We start from the raw sequence: 16,398 nt of genomic DNA on the forward strand, positions 1-16,398 counted from the left end.
GTACAGAGTCAGTGCTGAAGGAAGGGGATGGCATCATTATCATCCTTTTTCCCTTGGGTTGGCTCCCTACCCCTAAGTGAGTGGTGGGTACTCAAGGAGTTAATTTCGGGCAAGAGAGGTTGTGGGTTTGGGGCAGGGCGGCTGCCCTGCTGAGTGTCGCCACCAGAGGGAGCAGCTGGACTTGAGCTGGTCCCTCCAAGCCTGGGTGCCAGTGCCCACCCAGCCCTACTGGAGCCAGGGGAGGGGGCTGGCTGGGAGTGGCCACCGCGGCTCCAGCCCTTGGTGGTCTCTCCTCCCACCCCCCTCCTGCCTGCAGAGCCATCCGGTCCCCACCCAGGTGACAGCCTCCTCACACTCCGTGAAAGGGGTGGAGTGGGGAATCTGGGGAGGGGGCTGGCCAGGAGGGGCCAGGGCAGCTCCAACGCTCCGCGGCCCCTCCCCTCCCATGGGGCCCTCTGGCCCCTTCCCAAGGGCTGCTCTTCCTATGGCCTCTGACGCCCTCCTCCTTCTTGCCCTGCTTTGCCTGGAGCACCCGGTGCCCAGCAAGTCCTTTTCCCAAACCTCCTGGGAGAAGGGACGTGGGAGGAGGGGAAGAAACTTCCAAGGAACTGGAAAGGGGGGGTAGGGAGACAGAAATAAAGACACCAGACAGAGGGAGACACACACACACACACACACACACACACACACACACACACACACTCAGACACACACAGAAAGAGAGGCCAACAGACAGAAGGAGACAGAGAAAAAGAGAAACAGAGACAGAGAGACAATTCAGATAGAAATAGAGAGACAGAGATAGAGAGTGGGAAGCAGACTAACTCACGGAGTCAGAAGTATAAAAAGGGAGAGAGACAGAAAGACAGGGAAAGAGAAATAAACAGAAAATTAGACACCAAAGAGATACAGGAAGCAAAGCAGACTGAGGAGAGACCAAGAAAGAGGAGAGAGAAGCCAGGGCAGAGCATGCCAGCGGGCGTCATGGAGGGTCACCTGGCGTGGGAGATGTAGTGGCCGCGACCTGGGCCAAGCTGGGTGGGCAGAGAGAAGCCGGTGCCTCAGTGGAGGTCAGGGGGCATGGGAGGGGCAGGAATTCTGCTGCTGCTGCTGGCTGGGGTGGGCGTGGGGGGGGCCTGGAGACCCCCAAAGGGAAAGTGTCCTCTGAGTTGCTCCTGCTCTAAAGACAGTGCCCTGTGTGAGGGCTCCCCGGACCTGCCAGAGAGCTTCTCCCCGACCCTGCTGTCGCTGTGAGTGTCCGGCCCTCTGGAGGCCTGAGGCTGCGGATGGGAGTCCTGGGACCCCAGGGGCTGGGGGGCAGGGTGCTGGCTCCCCAAGGAAACAGGGACCCATCAGGATCTTGGGAGGGGGGCAGCAAAGGATGTCGGGAGGCCTAAAAGGGGGCTGCTGGGATTTGGAAAGGAGCCGGAGGGAAATTCCAAAGGGCAGGGTCAGCATCGGGGCCTGGGAAGAAGGAGAGCCATGGGGTGGGCTGAGCGCTGCCAGGATCCTTGCCAAGCGAGGAGGGCAAACGCCTGTCTCCCCTGGGATGTAGGGGAAACACGCACACCCAGGGTCAGGTGGCATGCCAGGGTCCCCTCCGCCCCACCCCCGGACACAGGAGACAGCTCTGGGATGGGACTGGCACACTGGAGCAGTCTTCTCCTCGCCCACCATTGCCCACATCCCCAGCTCACTCGTTAGGACTGGAGTCACCCAGCTGAAGGCCGGCAGCTTCCTGAGGGTACCGTCACTGCACCTGCTGTGAGTGGGGCCCGGCTTAGCAACGGCCACCTGAGGGAGGGGGTGTCCGTGCACACGCGCGTGGGGGAGTGTGCACACATACACATATGTGCGTGTCCATGAAAGCATCCGTGTCACACACATACTCACGTGGCATGCGTATGTGTGTGTGACCATGCCCACGTGGGCTGGGGTTGGGAGGGGGCAAGGTTAACGTGTCAGGTAGGGAGCAGCAACCCTGGAAAAATGTCTTTCTAACTTCCTTGCCAGCCTCTTCACATCCAACTCCTTCTCCGTGATCGAGGACGATGCGTTTGCGGGCCTGTCCCACCTGCAGTACCTGTGAGTGAGGCCAGAAGATGGGGGCAGGAATGGGGGCCTGGGAGAGGAAGGCGGAGCCCCTCTGTGTCACCTAGAGTGGGGGAGATAGGGGCTTGTTGCCCTGGGGAGGAAGTGTCTGCACAAGGGACCGTCTGGAGGGGGCAAGGGTCCTGGCCTCTTGAGTGGGGTTGGGGCTTCTGCTCAGCTGCCCTCTCTGTTTCAAGATTCACAAAAGGCCTGGATGACCCATGACTGTTTCCGGTCCTACCTGACTTTTGGGAGCCCAGGGAGGTTACAGAGAGGCCAGAGATAAAGAAGTGTTTCAAATTAAGAGGAAACTATTCTGAGTTAGTTGGTGATGGTGGTACTGATGGTAATGGTGGTGATGAGAGTATGACTACGCCAGCATGACTGCTGGTGCTGGTGGTGATGATAATGGTGGTGGTGTGCAGCTGCTCGCAGGGAAGTGGTGGCATTATTGAGGATGGCGGAGTGGGGATGATTTTGATAAAAATGGTGGACCCAACGGTGATGGTGCTGTTGGTGGTATGGACGATGAAGTCTGAAGGGTTGGTGTTAGTGATAATTATCAGTATTCTGGGCATCGGTAATTATTGTATTGGTATTGGTGATGGTTTGGGGTAGGATGCTGGTGTTGGTGTAATGGCAATGTTGTTGGTATGGGGTTTGGTGGTGATGGCGGAGATGTTCGTATGTATAGAAATTGCGGCAGTAGTGGTGCTGATGGGTGATGATGCGAGTGCTGGGGGTAAAGGTGACGTTTCTGTTGTTGGCAGTGCTGGTACCAGTGCTGAAGCTTGTGATGACGGTGGCATTGGTTTTGGTATTGATCACAAAGGCTGTGTTCTTGGTGATGCTTATCAGTGTTGCCGGTGTGGGTTTGGTAATGATGGTGTTGGTGTTGGTGTTGGTATTGATGATGGGAACGGGTGGTGATGGTATTGGTGACAGTGGTGACATGGTATATTGTTGGTGATGACGATGGTAGAGGCACTGGGCGTAATGGATGATGGTGGAGGTATGGGTGGTAATATTGGTGCTAGTGTTGGTGCTGGTGATCAGGGCAGCAGTGGTGGTGATGGTGGTGGCAGTGTTCACGGTGAGGCTGGCAATGACCATAGGGTCAGGTTCTTGGGTCCTGAAACTGTAGGCTGGGACCTTGCTGAGGAGAGGTTCGTGGGAGGTTTTCCCTGGGATCGTGCAAGCTGTTGGGGGAGAATTCGGCACATTCCAGTGGCCTATGGCTTCCATGGGGTGAGTTCCCCAAGCACTGTAGGGCCACAGCAGAGAACCAAGGGCCGCCCCCTGACCCCACCTTCCCTCCACAGCTTTATCGAAGACAATGAGATTGGCTCCATCTCTAAGAACGCTCTCAGAGGACTCCGCTCACTCACACACCTGTGCGTGCCCCCATCGCCCCAGCCCTCCCTGACAGGCACCCCGCACCCATCACCCAGGCACACAGCGTATCCTGGGAGCTGCTGATGGTTTCTCCTTCTCTCCCTCCACCAGAAGCCTGGCCAATAACCATCTCGAGACCCTCCCCAGATTCCTGTTCCGAGGCCTGGAGACCCTGACTCACGTGTGAGGCTCAAGGGGGCTGGGAGGGTGGGGGGATTTGGGAATGTTTGGGTGGGGGAAGGGGACATCTGTGCCCACTCTTGGTTGGCACAAATGAGTATGACTGCGATGGTTCCTACATATTTTCCACACCACTCGGGGGCCCTATCCTGAAACCTTGCCTGGGGAGGGGTGGGGGGCGTGGCCCGCAGGGAGTGGAATCCGGGTCGCAGCCCCTCCCCGGCCTCTTGCCCCAGGGACCTCCGCGGGAACCCGTTCCAGTGTGACTGCCGTGTCCTCTGGCTGCTGCAGTGGATACCCACCGTGAACGCCAGCGTGGGGACCGGGGCCTGTGCCGGCCCCGCCGCCCTGGCCCACATGCAGCTCCACCACCTCGACCCCAAGACGTTCAAGTGCAGAGCCATAGGTGGGGGCTTTCCCGGTGGGGTGGGAGGGACAGCAGGCATTCCCGGAAGAAGGTGGGAGATTGGGGAACGGCTGCCAGGGCTGAGGGGCTCACCTCCTTCCCTGCTCTGCCATTTCCTGGCTGTGAGTCTCCTGAGCAAGCAGCATCACCTCCCTGAGCCTCAGTTTTCCTGTCTGTAAATAGGGGTAATAAACAGTGACATAGGGCTGCTGTGAGACTTCAGTGATGTACTTGGCGCAGGGCCTGGGAGGGGAGGCCCGCACAAATGTTCATTCTCCTCGTTGTTGTTATTGATATAAAATCGACCATTTAAAAAGTACTTCCTATGATCATTTTGCTTTTCCACAAATATATTTTGGTACCTTTATGGGTACTGGGCAAAGCAGAGAGCACAGCAGTGATGAAGCCAGTCCTGGGTCTTGCCCTCACAGAGCCCACAGCCAGAGGCAAGCAGAGAGGGATGGCCCAGAATGCTCAGGCCTGGGATGGGGGAAGCACAGAGGGGTCAGGGCCGGGATGGAGGGAAACCGTGGAGCTACGGGAGCCCAGAGCCAGAGCGGGGGCCAGGCACAGCTGGAGGGTCAGGAAGGAGTGGACATTTGAGTTCAAACCTGAAGACCATTACTAACATCATCATCATCAAAGCGTAAGACATGCTTTTGGTCTTTGGGATTCACAGAACAAGGGAGTTTAACTTAGTCACCCTTCATTCCATTATTCAACACACAGTCACTGAGGTCCACTCGGTGCCCGTCCCTGTGAGAGGCAATGGGCACACTGTGGTGACCAAGATAACCCCGGGCCTTGGCCTTGGCCTCATGGGGTCACAGTCCTGGGGGTGGGGAGACAGACATTAAATAAAACATTGCACCAACAATTGTATGGTACACATCGTGATAAACACAGGGGGTGATGAGAGAGTTTAGGCGGTGGTCCTGCCTTACCTGGGGCATCGGAGAAGGCTTCTCTGAAGAGGTAGCACTAGCTGTGGACGTAGCTAAGTGGAGTACAGAGGAAGGAGCCCGCATGTGCAGTGACCCTCAAGGCAGCACAGAGCTTGTCCTGAATGAGGATCAAAGGGAGGCACGTCTGGTTTACGGGAGTGAGGAGGGAAGGACACAGATGAGGTGGAAGGTGCAGGGGCCTCACTCTGCAGGACTTCGAAAGCCACAGAGAACAAGGTGGACTTTATCCAGAGGGCTGTGGGAAGCCATGGAGGGTTTTGAGCAGGGAGTGACATGATTTGATGACCATTTTTAAAAGATCCCCTTTGGATGGGTATGCTCAGTGGTTTGGTTCATTGCTTCAACCCTGGTCCCTAGGAGTAGGGCCTGGCATGTAGAGTGAAGTATTGTAGACTGGAGTCCACCACCCGGCTCCACCGCCACCACACTGGGCAATCTGGGTGCACCGTTACCAAAAATGCTAAGGTGCTGTAACAGAGAGGCTGTCAATAGCAAGAATTAAAGAAAACAGAAGGGTCTGAGGTGAGCAGTCCAGGTGGGTGGGGCAGCCCCTGGGTGTTATCCTGCTTTCCACGGCTGAAACCGAGCTGTGGCCCCGTCCATAGGCCAGTTCACAAGGAGAAGGGGAAAGGGCCAAGTCCAGGATGAGCCGTCTTCCTACAAGCAAGGCAAGCACTACAACCATCACTCTGCTTTTGTTCCACTGGGAACTTGGTCTGGTCATGGCCACAGCGGACCTCAGAGGCTGGGGGGGCAGCGTAGGGGCAGTGCTGGGCTAATGTGGCCTCTGGCTGGGCAGCTTTGTGCCCAGCTGCTCTCCTATCTCATGGAAGATGGGAAGGATGGATTTGGCAGGACAGGTTGGCTGCCTGTGCCTCTTAGCCTCAGTTTCCTCATCTATAAAGTGGATATAATAACAGAACATAACCCATAGGGATCTTGTGAAACTAAATGAATGAATAAATGGCTACTTCTAAGCAGCTCTTTGCTGATGCCACGCAGCTTAGAAAACAGAGTACCGCCATGTTGTCGTGAGTTAATACGTCCATAGGTAAAAAGATTCCACTGTATGTCCCTACGAGGTCGACACCGTGGTGGTCCTCACCTCAGAGGTGTTCAAAGCGGGACTCAGTGATGAGGACCCGTGGGGTGCCCCTGGCCTGCCTGACTCTCTCCCCTCCCCGCTGCACCCCCTCCCAGAGCTGTCCTGGTTCCAGACGGTCGGCGAGTCAGCGCTGGGCGTAGAGGCTTTCTCCTACCAAGGGGAGCCCCACGTCGTCCTGGCACAGCCCTTTGCCGGCCGCTGCCTCATCCTGACCTGGGACTACAGCCTGCAGAGCTTCCGGCAGGAGGAAGAGCTGTCTGGTAAGCCCACTCCCATCCTCCAGCCTGCCAGGTAGCCTGCCCAGCTCGTCTGACAGGCGCCCTGCTCCCCGCCTCCCCACAGCGCCCTCGGTGGTGTCCTGCAAGCCGCTGGTGCTGGGCCCGCGCCTCTTTGTGCTGGCCGCCCGCCTGTGGGGAGGCTCACAGCTGTGGGCCCGGCCCGGCCCCAACCTGCGCCTGGCCCCGCTGCAGGCCCTGGCTCCACGGCGGCTGCTGCGGCCCAATGACGCCGAGCTCCTGTGGCTGGACGGGCAGCCCTGCTTCGTGGTGGCCGACGCCTCCAAGGCGGGCAGCACCACGCTGCTGTGCCGGGACGGGCCCGGCTTCTACCCGCGCCAGAGCCTGCACGCCTGGCACCGGGACACGGATGCCGAGGCCCTCGAGCTGGACGGCCGGCCCCATCTGCTGCTAGCCTCCGCCTCGCAGCGGCCCGTGCTCTTCCACTGGTTTGGGGGCCGCTTCGAGAGGCGCACAGACATCCCCGAGGCCGAGGACGTCTATGCCACACGCCACTTCCAGGCCAGCGGAGATGTGTTCCTGTGCCTGACACGCTACATCGGGGACTCCATGGTGAGGCTGAGCCCAGTCCCGTGGGGCAGGCACAGGCCGGGCCTGACCTGCATCGGCAGACTCCCACTCAGGGCTGACCTTCCAGCACTGACCCCACCTTGCGCACTGGCCTCTGAACTCTGACCCGCCTCACGCGCTGAGCTTCCTAATGTGCTGACCTTTGAGCTCTGACCCCACCCCAACACTGACTCCAAGACTGTGAGCCCTGGAGGCTGGCTGACCCTAAACCACTCCCCATCCCCCAACACTGACACTGGCCCGGAGATTCTACCGCCAAACTCCAACACACCCCAGAAACTACATTTAATCACACCCTGAAGCCCCAGGGCTGACGGCCCACCCCCTCCAGCACTCTCTCTCTGGAGTGAGGTACAGCCAGGGGGAGGGCTCTGGGCCTAAAAGGCACTGATCTGACGCAGGTGTTCACAGGGTGTCTGCATGGGGAGCAGACTGTGGGCACAGGGACAGGAGCAGGGAGATCAGGAAGACCGGGAAGGAGGCTGTGTGATGGTCCAGGAGGGAGGTGACTGTGGCTGGGCTGGAGGGCAGCCAGAATAAATGAGAGACATAAATACCATGGTAGGTGAAACTGACAGATTCCAAGGCTGACTGATTCTATGTGGGGTGTGAGGGAGAGAGAAGGGCTCAGAATGACTCCAAGTCGGTGGCCTGAGCAGCTGGGTGGTGACATTTATGAAGATAAGAAAGCTGTGGGAGTTTGGGGACCTGCAGGCCTCTGTTCCCAAGCTGTCCCAGGTCCTCCAAAGCCTAGAGGACCACTGACGGGCAGGCCTGGCCCTCTTGGACCCCAGCCCTAATAAGCGGCCACCCTCCGCAGGTCATGCGCTGGGATGGTTCCATGTTTCGCCTGCTGCAGCAGCTTCCCTCTCGTGGCGCCCACGTCTTCCAGCCACTGCTCATCGCCAGGGACCAGCTGGCTATCCTGGGCAGCGACTTCGCCTTCAGCCAGGTCTTCCGCCTTGAGCCTGACAGGGGGCTCCTGGAGCCACTGCAGGAGCTGGGGCCCCCAGCCTTGGTGGCCCCCCGGGCCTTTGCCCATATCACCATGGCCGGCAGACGCTTCCTCTTCGCTGCTTGCTTCAAGGGCCCCACACAGATCTACCAGCATCACGAGTTAGACCTCAGTGCCTGAGACTGGAAGGGCCCCTGGACATGGCTGGCAGAGGGCCGGCATGGGGAGTCCTGGGCCTCTGGATGCCCCATTGCCTAGACTCCTGGTCCTACTCAGAGGTGACTGCTGGTCCTGTGAGATACTGACCACAGGCCAAGTTCCAGGCAAGAGCTGCTCGTCCAGTCTTAAGCAACATCTTGGCTGGGGGCAGATGACCCCTCCCCCTCCAAGAATGACTTGGGGGCTCAGGCTGGGGCACCGCCACACGGAGACAGTACAGAAATCATGGGGGGCGGGGGGTAATGTGCAGAGCTCCATGAGGTCTGGAAGCACCCCGCTCAACCCGCTCTCAACCCTCCTATTCCCTGTAAAAGTACTACGGAGAGGATAGCTTTCCTTTTCCTTCTAAACTCAATCCAGCCAATTGCTTTTAGTGCCCGCCTCCGTGACGTCATCAGTAGCTGGGCAGTTTTCCTTGCCGGGCTTGCTAACTTCCTCTGCTGCTTGTGCGCATGCCTGCTGCCGAGGCGGAAGCCCAGCGTGTCTTCCCTGTTGCGCGTGCGCAGGGAATAGGCGGGAAATTGAGAATTGTTGCCGGGAGTCCGAGGTACCCGTCCTCGGTCAGTGAAAGGGGCGAGGACAGAAAGTGGACGAGCTCAATAAACGCGCTGTGCACCCGCCTCACCGGTTGTTGTGGGGTCTTTGGGAGAGGGTGTCTGCTGTGGCATGGGGGTGGGGTGAGGGAGGAGCATTCGTGTCCCAGGAACGGTATTATGGGGGGGCGGTGTCCCAGGGTACATTTTGGCTGCCCTTGTTGAGCTTTCGTGAGGTTTCTAAGGAGTGTGTGCTCATGATTATGGGGGGCCTAGTGGGATGTCCAAGGGATATAAGGGCATTATTAGGGGACAGGTCACGGGTTTATTGTTGGTCTCGTGTCTTATGTATTGTAGGAGATACTGTGGGGTGTTTTGGAGGATTTTAGGCATTTTTATGGCTCTTGGGGACTTTTGGAAGTCTTATTGGCTATTGGAGACTGTCTCAAGGGAGTTCAGGGCTTGTTGGAGTTCTCACACCGTGTGGTCATTATATATTATTAGGAGTATCATGGGGAATCATTTAAAGGTCTTACAGGAACATTTGAGTGTTAGGAAGGGTCTTTTATAATAAAATGGGGTCTGAGGTGAGTCGGAGGGTCACTATTATAATCATAAGCTATCTGGCTACTCCTGTTGTGACAGGATGATCCCACATCCTAGTTTTCCTGGGAAGGTCCCACTGTCCACCTGAGTGTCCCAGCATTCCATCTGGCTAGAGCTCCCTTTCACTCTCAGAATGTCCCCCATGTGGCTACTAGAGCATTTTAAATGGCAGATGTGGCTCCCATGGCCACGGAGGCAGAGGTCAGGCCCCATGCCGTCCACCAGGCCATGAGGAAGCAGGCCTGTGGGCTTGTCCCAGTGGAGAGATTCAGCTGCCAGCTTCCATGCTGGCCCCCATGCACATCCACCTTCTCCTGGCCCCCCAAAACCCCAACGCGCACATAGGGAGTTTCGAGGCTGCTTGGGCATGAGGCAAGATCATTTAAGAGTGAAAATTGAACAAAGACCCCCTCCAGTGAGAGATGAGATGGAGCCCTGGCCAGGTGGTCTGAGAATTCCATCCTGGAGTTTAGGATCCTGTGCAGAGCCAGGACTTGGGGAAAGAGTGGCCCTCGGTGCTCTTTCCGCTGATCCATCCTCAACAGTTATGCTCAGAGCCTGGGAGAGGTGACAGGGTCAGCTTGTGAGAGTGGATCAGGTTATATCTCCCCAGGGTGCACACACACACACACACACGCACACGCGCACACACACACACACACACACACACACACACACCTCATGCCCTATGTCCCAGTCAGCTCCATTCTGTCCCTGTCTTACCTGAAGTGATGAGAGGTGGGGCATCGCCTGGATAGTGACTAGGGAAAGAAAAGTGATGAGATCTCTGTTCACCCCCGTTCATCCGCTCCCTCAAGGCTAGAGGATTCTCAGCTTGCCCCGACCTATCTGCCTAGCTATTTTCCCACAAAGTTGTACCATCCCAGGGACCAAAGCATTTCATGATTGGAGGCCCTCTGAGGATTCATGGCTCTGAAGAATAAACCTGGAAGATCTCAGTAACAGGAATTCTCCAGGGCAAGACCCAGAAACCCGGCCTTTTTTTTTTTTTTTTTTGCGAAATTTAGCTCTTTCCCCCTGAAAGGTGTCTGTCCAGTATGAGGCAGGCACACTGCCTGGAGCCCATCTTACCGGGGCTTCCGGCTGAACTTGCATTTGCATTTCCCACCTGTTAGGAGAAAGGGGAACGTCAGGGGAGGACACCCACTGCCCTGCGCTGCCCCCTCCCCCGCCAGTTGCTCCACTCACTCATGAGGACGATGATGCCAATGGCGCACAGGACCGCTGCGAAGATGAGCCCGCCGACACGGAGGCTGAACCAGTCTAGGAGAAACCCAGAGGGGGCCCTCGGTGCCAGCCCGTGCCCTCCTCATCCAAGCCCCCAACCGCTTGACGATATGCATTAGGCACCCCTGATGTGGGATACAGCAGTGGAGAGAACAGACAGCCCTCCAGCCCCCGCACTCACTTTCCAGTCTCTACACAGCAAGCGACAGAGATCTAACGTGGAGTTAGGTAGAGAGAAGCTGTCTGAAGACATATAAGCAGGGCCAGGGGACGGAGAGTCAGAAGACAGCTCTTTTAGGGAGAGTGGCCAGGGGAGACCCAGCTGAAGGGGCACATTTGAGCAGAGGCCTGAGGAGGGGAGGGAGGGAGCATGGGGCAACGTGGAAGAAAACGTGGGGGTGGTTTTAAGGACCAGGCTGGCATGCCTGGTTGCCTTAATCCCCTGTGTTTACGGTTCAATGCCCCAATCCTCACCCCTGGGTCACCCCCATCAGACCCTCACTCAACCCTGTGTGGGACCGTTGGCACAAAATCGGTCTGAGGGGTGAGTGGGGCTGCAAAGGGAGGGGCACAGGCTCTCACCGTAGTAGAAAGGACTGTTTTTATCTGCAAGGAAAGAAAAATAGGACATGAATCCAGGATAAGAGTGGGGTTGCAGGGGTCCTGGGGGAGACTTTGGGGGCGGGACTGGTAGAAGAGTCGGTCTGACTCACCTTCCGGGTCGTTGGCATCCAAGGCAGGCAGGCCTGGCGGGGAGAAGCGGGGTAGGAGAGAGATGGGGGTGCTGGCCTCGGCAAAGCTGGGGCCAGGGCCGTTGGAGCTCCAGGCCTCAGCGTAGGGTCCCCTGATGGACAGTTCCCCACCTCCCATGGGCACAGGGGTCCAACCCCAAACTAGCTCCTCTGCACGTTCCACCTCGGAAATGAGGGTTTCCCCCGACTCAGCCCCACACCTGCAATAGGTTTTCACCTGGGTGGCTTTGGGCCACCTAGCCAGCCTTTGGCCTGATGTTTCCAGACACCTGGCTAATCCACACCCCCTGCAGAAACGAGCGATGGTCTTGTCAAGATGACAGGTGGCTTCAGCTCCCAGGCGTTCTCAGCCCTCATCTCCTGGTTCTGCCACGTCCACATCCCACCCATCCCTCACCACCCCCCTTACAGTGACTTACTAATTATAAACTTAATATGCTTTATTTAAAAAGGCAACTTTGCATCACTACCCTGAATGGAATGGCAGTCTTGCCCAATGTAACTGATAAAAACAGATACAACGAGGGCTTCCCTGGTGGCGCAGTGGTTGAGAGTCCGCCTGCCGATGCAGGGGACACGGGTTCGTGCCCCGGTCTGGGAAGATCCCACATGCCGCGGAGCGGCTGAGCCCGTGAGCCATGGCCGCCAAGCCTGCGCGTCCGGAGCCTGTGCTCCGCAATGGGAGAGGCCACAACAGTGAGAGGCCCGCGTACCGCAAAAAAAAAAAAAAAACAGGTACAATGAAAGCAAAGGACTAGGTTTGAATTCTGGCTAGAAGCAGTGGGCTGCCTTAGCTCTGGGCCTAAGCTCTGTTCTTTCTTTGTTAAAGGGAGGTTCATATTTTTAAATTATATTTAAAGCACAAACACATGGTGCTTACTCTGTCCCAGGCACTCTTCTAACTGCTCTGCAAATAGTAACTCGTTTAATCCTCACAGTGACTCTATAAGTAGGTGCTACTATTGTCCATATGGGGAAACTGAGGCACAAGGGGCTTTGGTAACTTGCCACATAACCTTGAAACCCTTACCTCTCGTAATCAAGTGTTAAGAAGTGTTAAAGACACAGTAGCCCAGAGCTGAGCCTTCTTGATGTCACCAAGGAAACATCAAGACCACGCATGACGAGCTGTGTGAGCCTCTGCTGTAAGAGGTCCTCCTTTATGTGTTCCTTGAAATCACCAGTGTGGTACTTCCCACCTTCCAGGAGATGCTGTCCTGAGACTCACCACCCCACAGCGCAGGCAGAAAGCACGAGAGAGCCACACACAAGCGTGGTCACCACCCAGCTGAGGGGGTCAGGGGAAAGGCAGTCCAGGAACGGGCACTCACCTGCCAGGAGGACGAGCAGGCTCAGGGCCACCTCTTGCATGTCGGAGAGCTGGCCTGGAGGGATCTAGGGGGGAGGTCCAGCTTTAGCAGGGCCACCGGGATGCCTGTGGTTCCCAATCCCCTGCTGCTGTGCTCCTTATCCAGGGTACACAGCTCACCCCAGGGCAGAAAGCCTGGCCTTGAAACTCTGCTGGGCTGAGAGATAAGAAGGAGCCGGAAAGTGCAGTGGGGGCTGGGTGAGAACGAAGGCCTACGGGGGAGCAGCAATAATAACTCACTGGACGTGGACTTGAGGCTTTAAGTGAATTGCCCTGGCAACCAAATGAGGAAGGTGCCGCCAGCTGTTATCCCCATCTTACAGATGTGGAAACTGAGGCTCCAGAGGTGAAAGTGGGTGCTCAAGGTCACCTTGCCAGGAAGCGGGATTTAAACCAGACCTGGCTCTGCGGAGGCTGTTCCTAACTCAGGACTCTCTCAGGGCCTTGGGGTGTTTTGGGAAATGGGGTGTTGGGAGCCAGGTGGCAGGAGGCCTTGTTCCTGGGAGTGTCTCCCATAGACAGCTCGGAGCCTGCCCGCCCTGCCCAGACTTCGCAGACCTTGGGCTGGGCCAGGGCTGGGGACTGAGCTGGCTCCTCTTGTTGCTCTGGGCAGGATGTGGGGAGGAGAGAACTCAGAGAGGATGGGGGAGGGGGAGGGGGAGGGAGAGGGCAGCCCCAGCGCACCCCACCGTCCTGCTTCTGCCCCACCCCTGCCCATCCCACCCCAGTCCTCGGTCCTGCCTCTACCCCTACCAAGCTCCTCTGGCAGCAGACAATTCCTCTTTCCCCAGGTAGGCCTGTGCAGCACAAAGAACACTCCCTTCTTGGTCCGGTATCAGTCCCCCTGTGCGTCCCCCTGTCCCCTCTCCCGCCCCTGCCCCACTGCCACAGCATACGTTGTCCCAATCTTGATAGCAAGAGCTAACACTTAGATCCACCCTGTGCTGGGCACCGCCAAATGACCTTGCTGGGTTTTCACTCATGTAATCCCCCAAGAATCCCGGAGGCCATTGGTTATACGCCCCATTTCACAGACGGCAAAACACATACCCTCCCTAAGCCTGGTAAAAAGCCCATTGACATTGCCTGCTCTGTCTCCTTGTCGGCAGCTGGAGAGCACGTCCCGTGTCTCTCTCTCTCTGGCCTCTATGTAACCCCCTCCCTGAATTTCTTTCCTGAGAACCTTCTTAGCTTCCCAGTTCATCCCATATACCAGACTCACAGTTTTAATTTGAGCATTCATTTCTTTGAGCATTCAGGCAGGAAAAGGGCCTGTAGCTTTGGGGAACATTACTAAGGCGTTTAAGACCGCCCCCCTTCAAATTTGGGGTGGTGCGGGGAGAGTTGGAATGTGTATGTGAGCGGGACAGCCTAGTGGCTCCCAGCACAGGTCTGCAGAAGGACCACCTGTAGTCTAAAGCGAACACGTAGGCTTTGTCACCCCACGATCACACTAATACTAGTAATAAGAGCAGGTGCTGGTTGAATGTTGACCCCACACCAGACACTGTTCTCAGCTCTTTGCGCTGGTTCATACATGTAATCTTCACAGCTTGATGAAGTTGGCACTATGATTAGCGCACGTTGCTGTTGCAACCCTGTCACCCCTGCGAATTCAGCTTAACGCTCTATACTGTCACCCGGGACTCAGAGTCTCAGCGCTTAAGCCTCTTTCCATGGGAGCCTCCAAGCCTCCCTGGCCGGTGAGGGCTCCATTCACCCCCATACAGCCCCTCCCCAGGCACCTCCCAGCATCCCCAGCACAAGGGGCACTGATGGGTGGTCTCAGCCGTACCCCAGCCCCTGCACGACATTTCCACCCTACTGTCCCATGGTGTGGGCTGCTGGGAGCTGGCATCCGGGCATCTGCCCTCTCCTGCCCTGTTCGGGCTGTTATTGGAAGAGGCCCCAGGGCAGCTCCAGAACCGACTGCAGTCGGTGTGAAGCCTTGGAGAGAAAGGCAGCCTGCAGACGGAGGCTGCGCCCACCCCTCTCTGCTCTTTCCTGGCCCCAGAGATCCCAGTGCTGGTGTGAGGACTTTCCGCCGTTCACCCCCTACTATCGTTCTGTTTCTCCATGATGGTGGCCAGGCCCTTCAGGCCTGAGCAAAATGACTCCCTCGTGTCCCTGAAGTCTCCGCGCCACCTCCCCATGTTACAGCTTCCCCGGGAAGCCACCAGCCCCTTCCCCTAGAGGTCTCCAGGACCCACACATTCCCAATATGCGGACACCCTGAGCCCACCTAGTCATCTACCCATCCAGCCAGTCTGATCCTCCCGATCCAGATACTTCTGTGCTACTCAGAACCCCCGACCTACCCAGACCCACCAGTCTAACAGACACCCCAGTCCCATCTGTGGGCCTTACCCTCGCCCCAGCTGGCTCACCTGGCCTCCTGTGTGGTGAATGATGGGGAGGGGGGCTTGCTCTAATCTGCTCCCCCAGCAAAGGACCTTGAAGGGGGAAGGTTCTAGGGGTCTTTAGCAGAGAGCGGTGGAGGGAGGGGCAAAGCCAAGAAGGGGTTGGAGGGAGGGGGCCCCAGCCCCTCACCTGCGTGCTCCCCAGGCTGCGCGGAGGTTCAGGTTCCGGGAGAGAGCGGGGCTGCTTAGCCTGGGTCCTGCCTTTATCCGCAGCCTCCACGCCCTAAGCAAACCTGGGCAGGTAGAGAACTAGTCTGACTCCCTAAAGCTCAGGGGCTCTCTCACCTCACACCTGCTCTTAAAGAGACAGTTCCAATCCCCAACCACTAGTGGCAGGGAGCTCCCTGGGGTCTCTAGGGTCACAGCAGCCTTAGGCGAGGCAGAAGGAGAATACGATGAGGGCTGGAACTTTGCCCCTCACATCCAGAGAGGTGGCTTTCTCCAGCCACCTGCCCCTCAGAAAAGGACCTGGAAGGAGGAGGGGCTCAGGTCTTTAACGGCAGAGCTTCTGCCTGGCGGGGCGGTGGGGGGAAGGCCATGTTTTGTTTGTAATAACCTAATCTCTTTTACTTAGATTGTGTGTTGTCCTTGGAGGGGGGATGGGTGGCCATTGCGGGAGATCTAAAGTCCTCCTCCGGGCTACTTGCTGCCGTTGACACAGTTTGAGGGTCAGCAGAAGATGCTGATAGGACCAAGGTCATGAGGTAGGGACGGGATACACGGGGTGGGGGGAGGGGGTGTGTGAGGGGGCGGTGAGCTGTTGGGCCGTAGACCATGACCTCTCCCCCATCGTGCCCATCATGGCCTAGGGAGGCTGGGATCTGGTTCCCAGCACCAGGCAGACCTTCCCAGCCTGGGTTCTTCCCAAGGGTGCTGGGAGCCAGATGTCTCCGCAGTGGGTGTTGGGACGGGGGCTGCCTCTCACCCCGGATAAGGGCATTGCACTGTGCAAGGCTCCCTTCCCCTCCCTCCTCCCTCTCTTGTCCCTCCTCCTCATGGCATTCCTTCCAGCTGGGGTCTGTGCAGGTCCCCACTTGTTCCCCGTTGGGGTGCCCCCTCCCCCCAATTCCGCCTTTTTAGACAGAGGGACTTTTGTCTGGGGGCTGGATGGAGAACAAGGCGCCTTTGAGTGGCTGGCGGAGGATTGGGGTCACGGGGAGGGGCAGGGCCTTCCTAGGGTGGCTCTGCACTGGCCACCAGCTGGACTCCAGGCGACCCCCAACACCATTGCGGGGGTGGGGAGGAGGGTGCAGGAGCCAGGCCAGGGAGAGGGTACCATGGGGAGTGT

The 16,398-nt window shown here is 57.5% G+C and overlaps 2 protein-coding genes across 9 annotated transcripts; one reads left to right on the plus strand and one right to left on the minus strand.

Annotated features, from left to right (window-relative positions):
- The first annotated feature begins 325 nt into the window (after positions 1-325).
- Positions 326-8,796, plus strand: LGI4 (leucine rich repeat LGI family member 4). Of its 2 annotated transcripts, none has more exons than XM_059999415.1 (9): positions 326-1,250; positions 1,693-1,764; positions 2,014-2,085; positions 3,414-3,485; positions 3,598-3,669; positions 3,903-4,072; positions 6,238-6,402; positions 6,485-6,990; positions 7,829-8,796. In XM_059999415.1, the coding sequence occupies exons 1-9, from the start codon at positions 1,081-1,083 to the stop codon at positions 8,141-8,143; spliced, it is 1,614 nt and encodes a 537-aa protein (XP_059855398.1). In that variant the 5' UTR covers positions 326-1,080; the 3' UTR covers positions 8,144-8,796. The 2 variants fall into 2 exon arrangements, with proteins under 2 accessions (XP_059855398.1, XP_059855399.1); XM_059999416.1 differs by having other exon boundaries at positions 1,128-1,250; positions 1,556-1,764.
- An 891-nt stretch (positions 8,797-9,687) lies between these two features.
- On the minus strand, positions 9,688-15,367 carry FXYD3 (FXYD domain containing ion transport regulator 3). Of its 7 annotated transcripts, none has more exons than XR_011246308.1 (9): positions 15,241-15,367; positions 12,653-12,847; positions 11,283-11,315; positions 11,152-11,175; positions 10,751-10,812; positions 10,531-10,605; positions 10,414-10,450; positions 10,045-10,082; positions 9,688-9,879 (listed from the first exon to the last, which is right to left on the minus strand). XR_011246308.1 is itself a non-coding variant. In XM_059999508.1 (8 exons), the coding sequence occupies exons 2-8, from the start codon at positions 12,690-12,692 to the stop codon at positions 9,860-9,862; spliced, it is 267 nt and encodes an 88-aa protein (XP_059855491.1). In that variant the 5' UTR covers positions 12,693-12,847; positions 15,241-15,364; the 3' UTR covers positions 9,688-9,859. The 7 variants fall into 7 exon arrangements, 4 of the variants coding, with proteins under 4 accessions (XP_059855491.1, XP_059855492.1, XP_059855490.1 ...); XR_011246307.1 differs by having other exon boundaries at positions 12,653-12,716; positions 15,241-15,365; XR_009517487.1 differs by lacking the exon at positions 15,241-15,367 and adding an exon at positions 13,913-13,938 and having other exon boundaries at positions 12,653-12,716.
- Between the last annotated feature and the right edge of the window lie 1,031 nt (positions 15,368-16,398).

Source organism: Delphinus delphis, chromosome 20, assembly GCF_949987515.2.
Source record: "Delphinus delphis chromosome 20, mDelDel1.2, whole genome shotgun sequence".
Lineage (NCBI taxonomy): Eukaryota > Metazoa > Chordata > Mammalia > Artiodactyla > Delphinidae > Delphinus > Delphinus delphis.

Excerpts from the sequence above, each read along its gene's own strand:
- FXYD3 (XM_059999508.1), bottom strand. The coding sequence starts at position 12,692 with ATGCAAGAGGTGGCCCTGAGCCTGCTCGTCCTCCTGGCAG. Across the intron at positions 10,451-10,530 it reads TGGCATCATCGTCCTCATGA|GTGGGAAATGCAAATGCAAG; the intron begins GTGAGTGGAGCA and ends TTCTCCTAACAG. Across the intron at positions 10,083-10,413 it reads AAGTTCAGCCGGAAGCCCCG|TCACTATCCAGGCGATGCCC; the intron begins GTAAGATGGGCT and ends TTCTTTCCCTAG.
- LGI4 (XM_059999415.1), top strand. The coding sequence starts at position 1,081 with ATGGGAGGGGCAGGAATTCTGCTGCTGCTGCTGGCTGGGGTGGGCGTG. Across the intron at positions 4,073-6,237 it reads GTTCAAGTGCAGAGCCATAG|AGCTGTCCTGGTTCCAGACG; the intron begins GTGGGGGCTTTC and ends ACCCCCTCCCAG. Across the intron at positions 6,991-7,828 it reads GCTACATCGGGGACTCCATG|GTCATGCGCTGGGATGGTTC; the intron begins GTGAGGCTGAGC and ends CACCCTCCGCAG.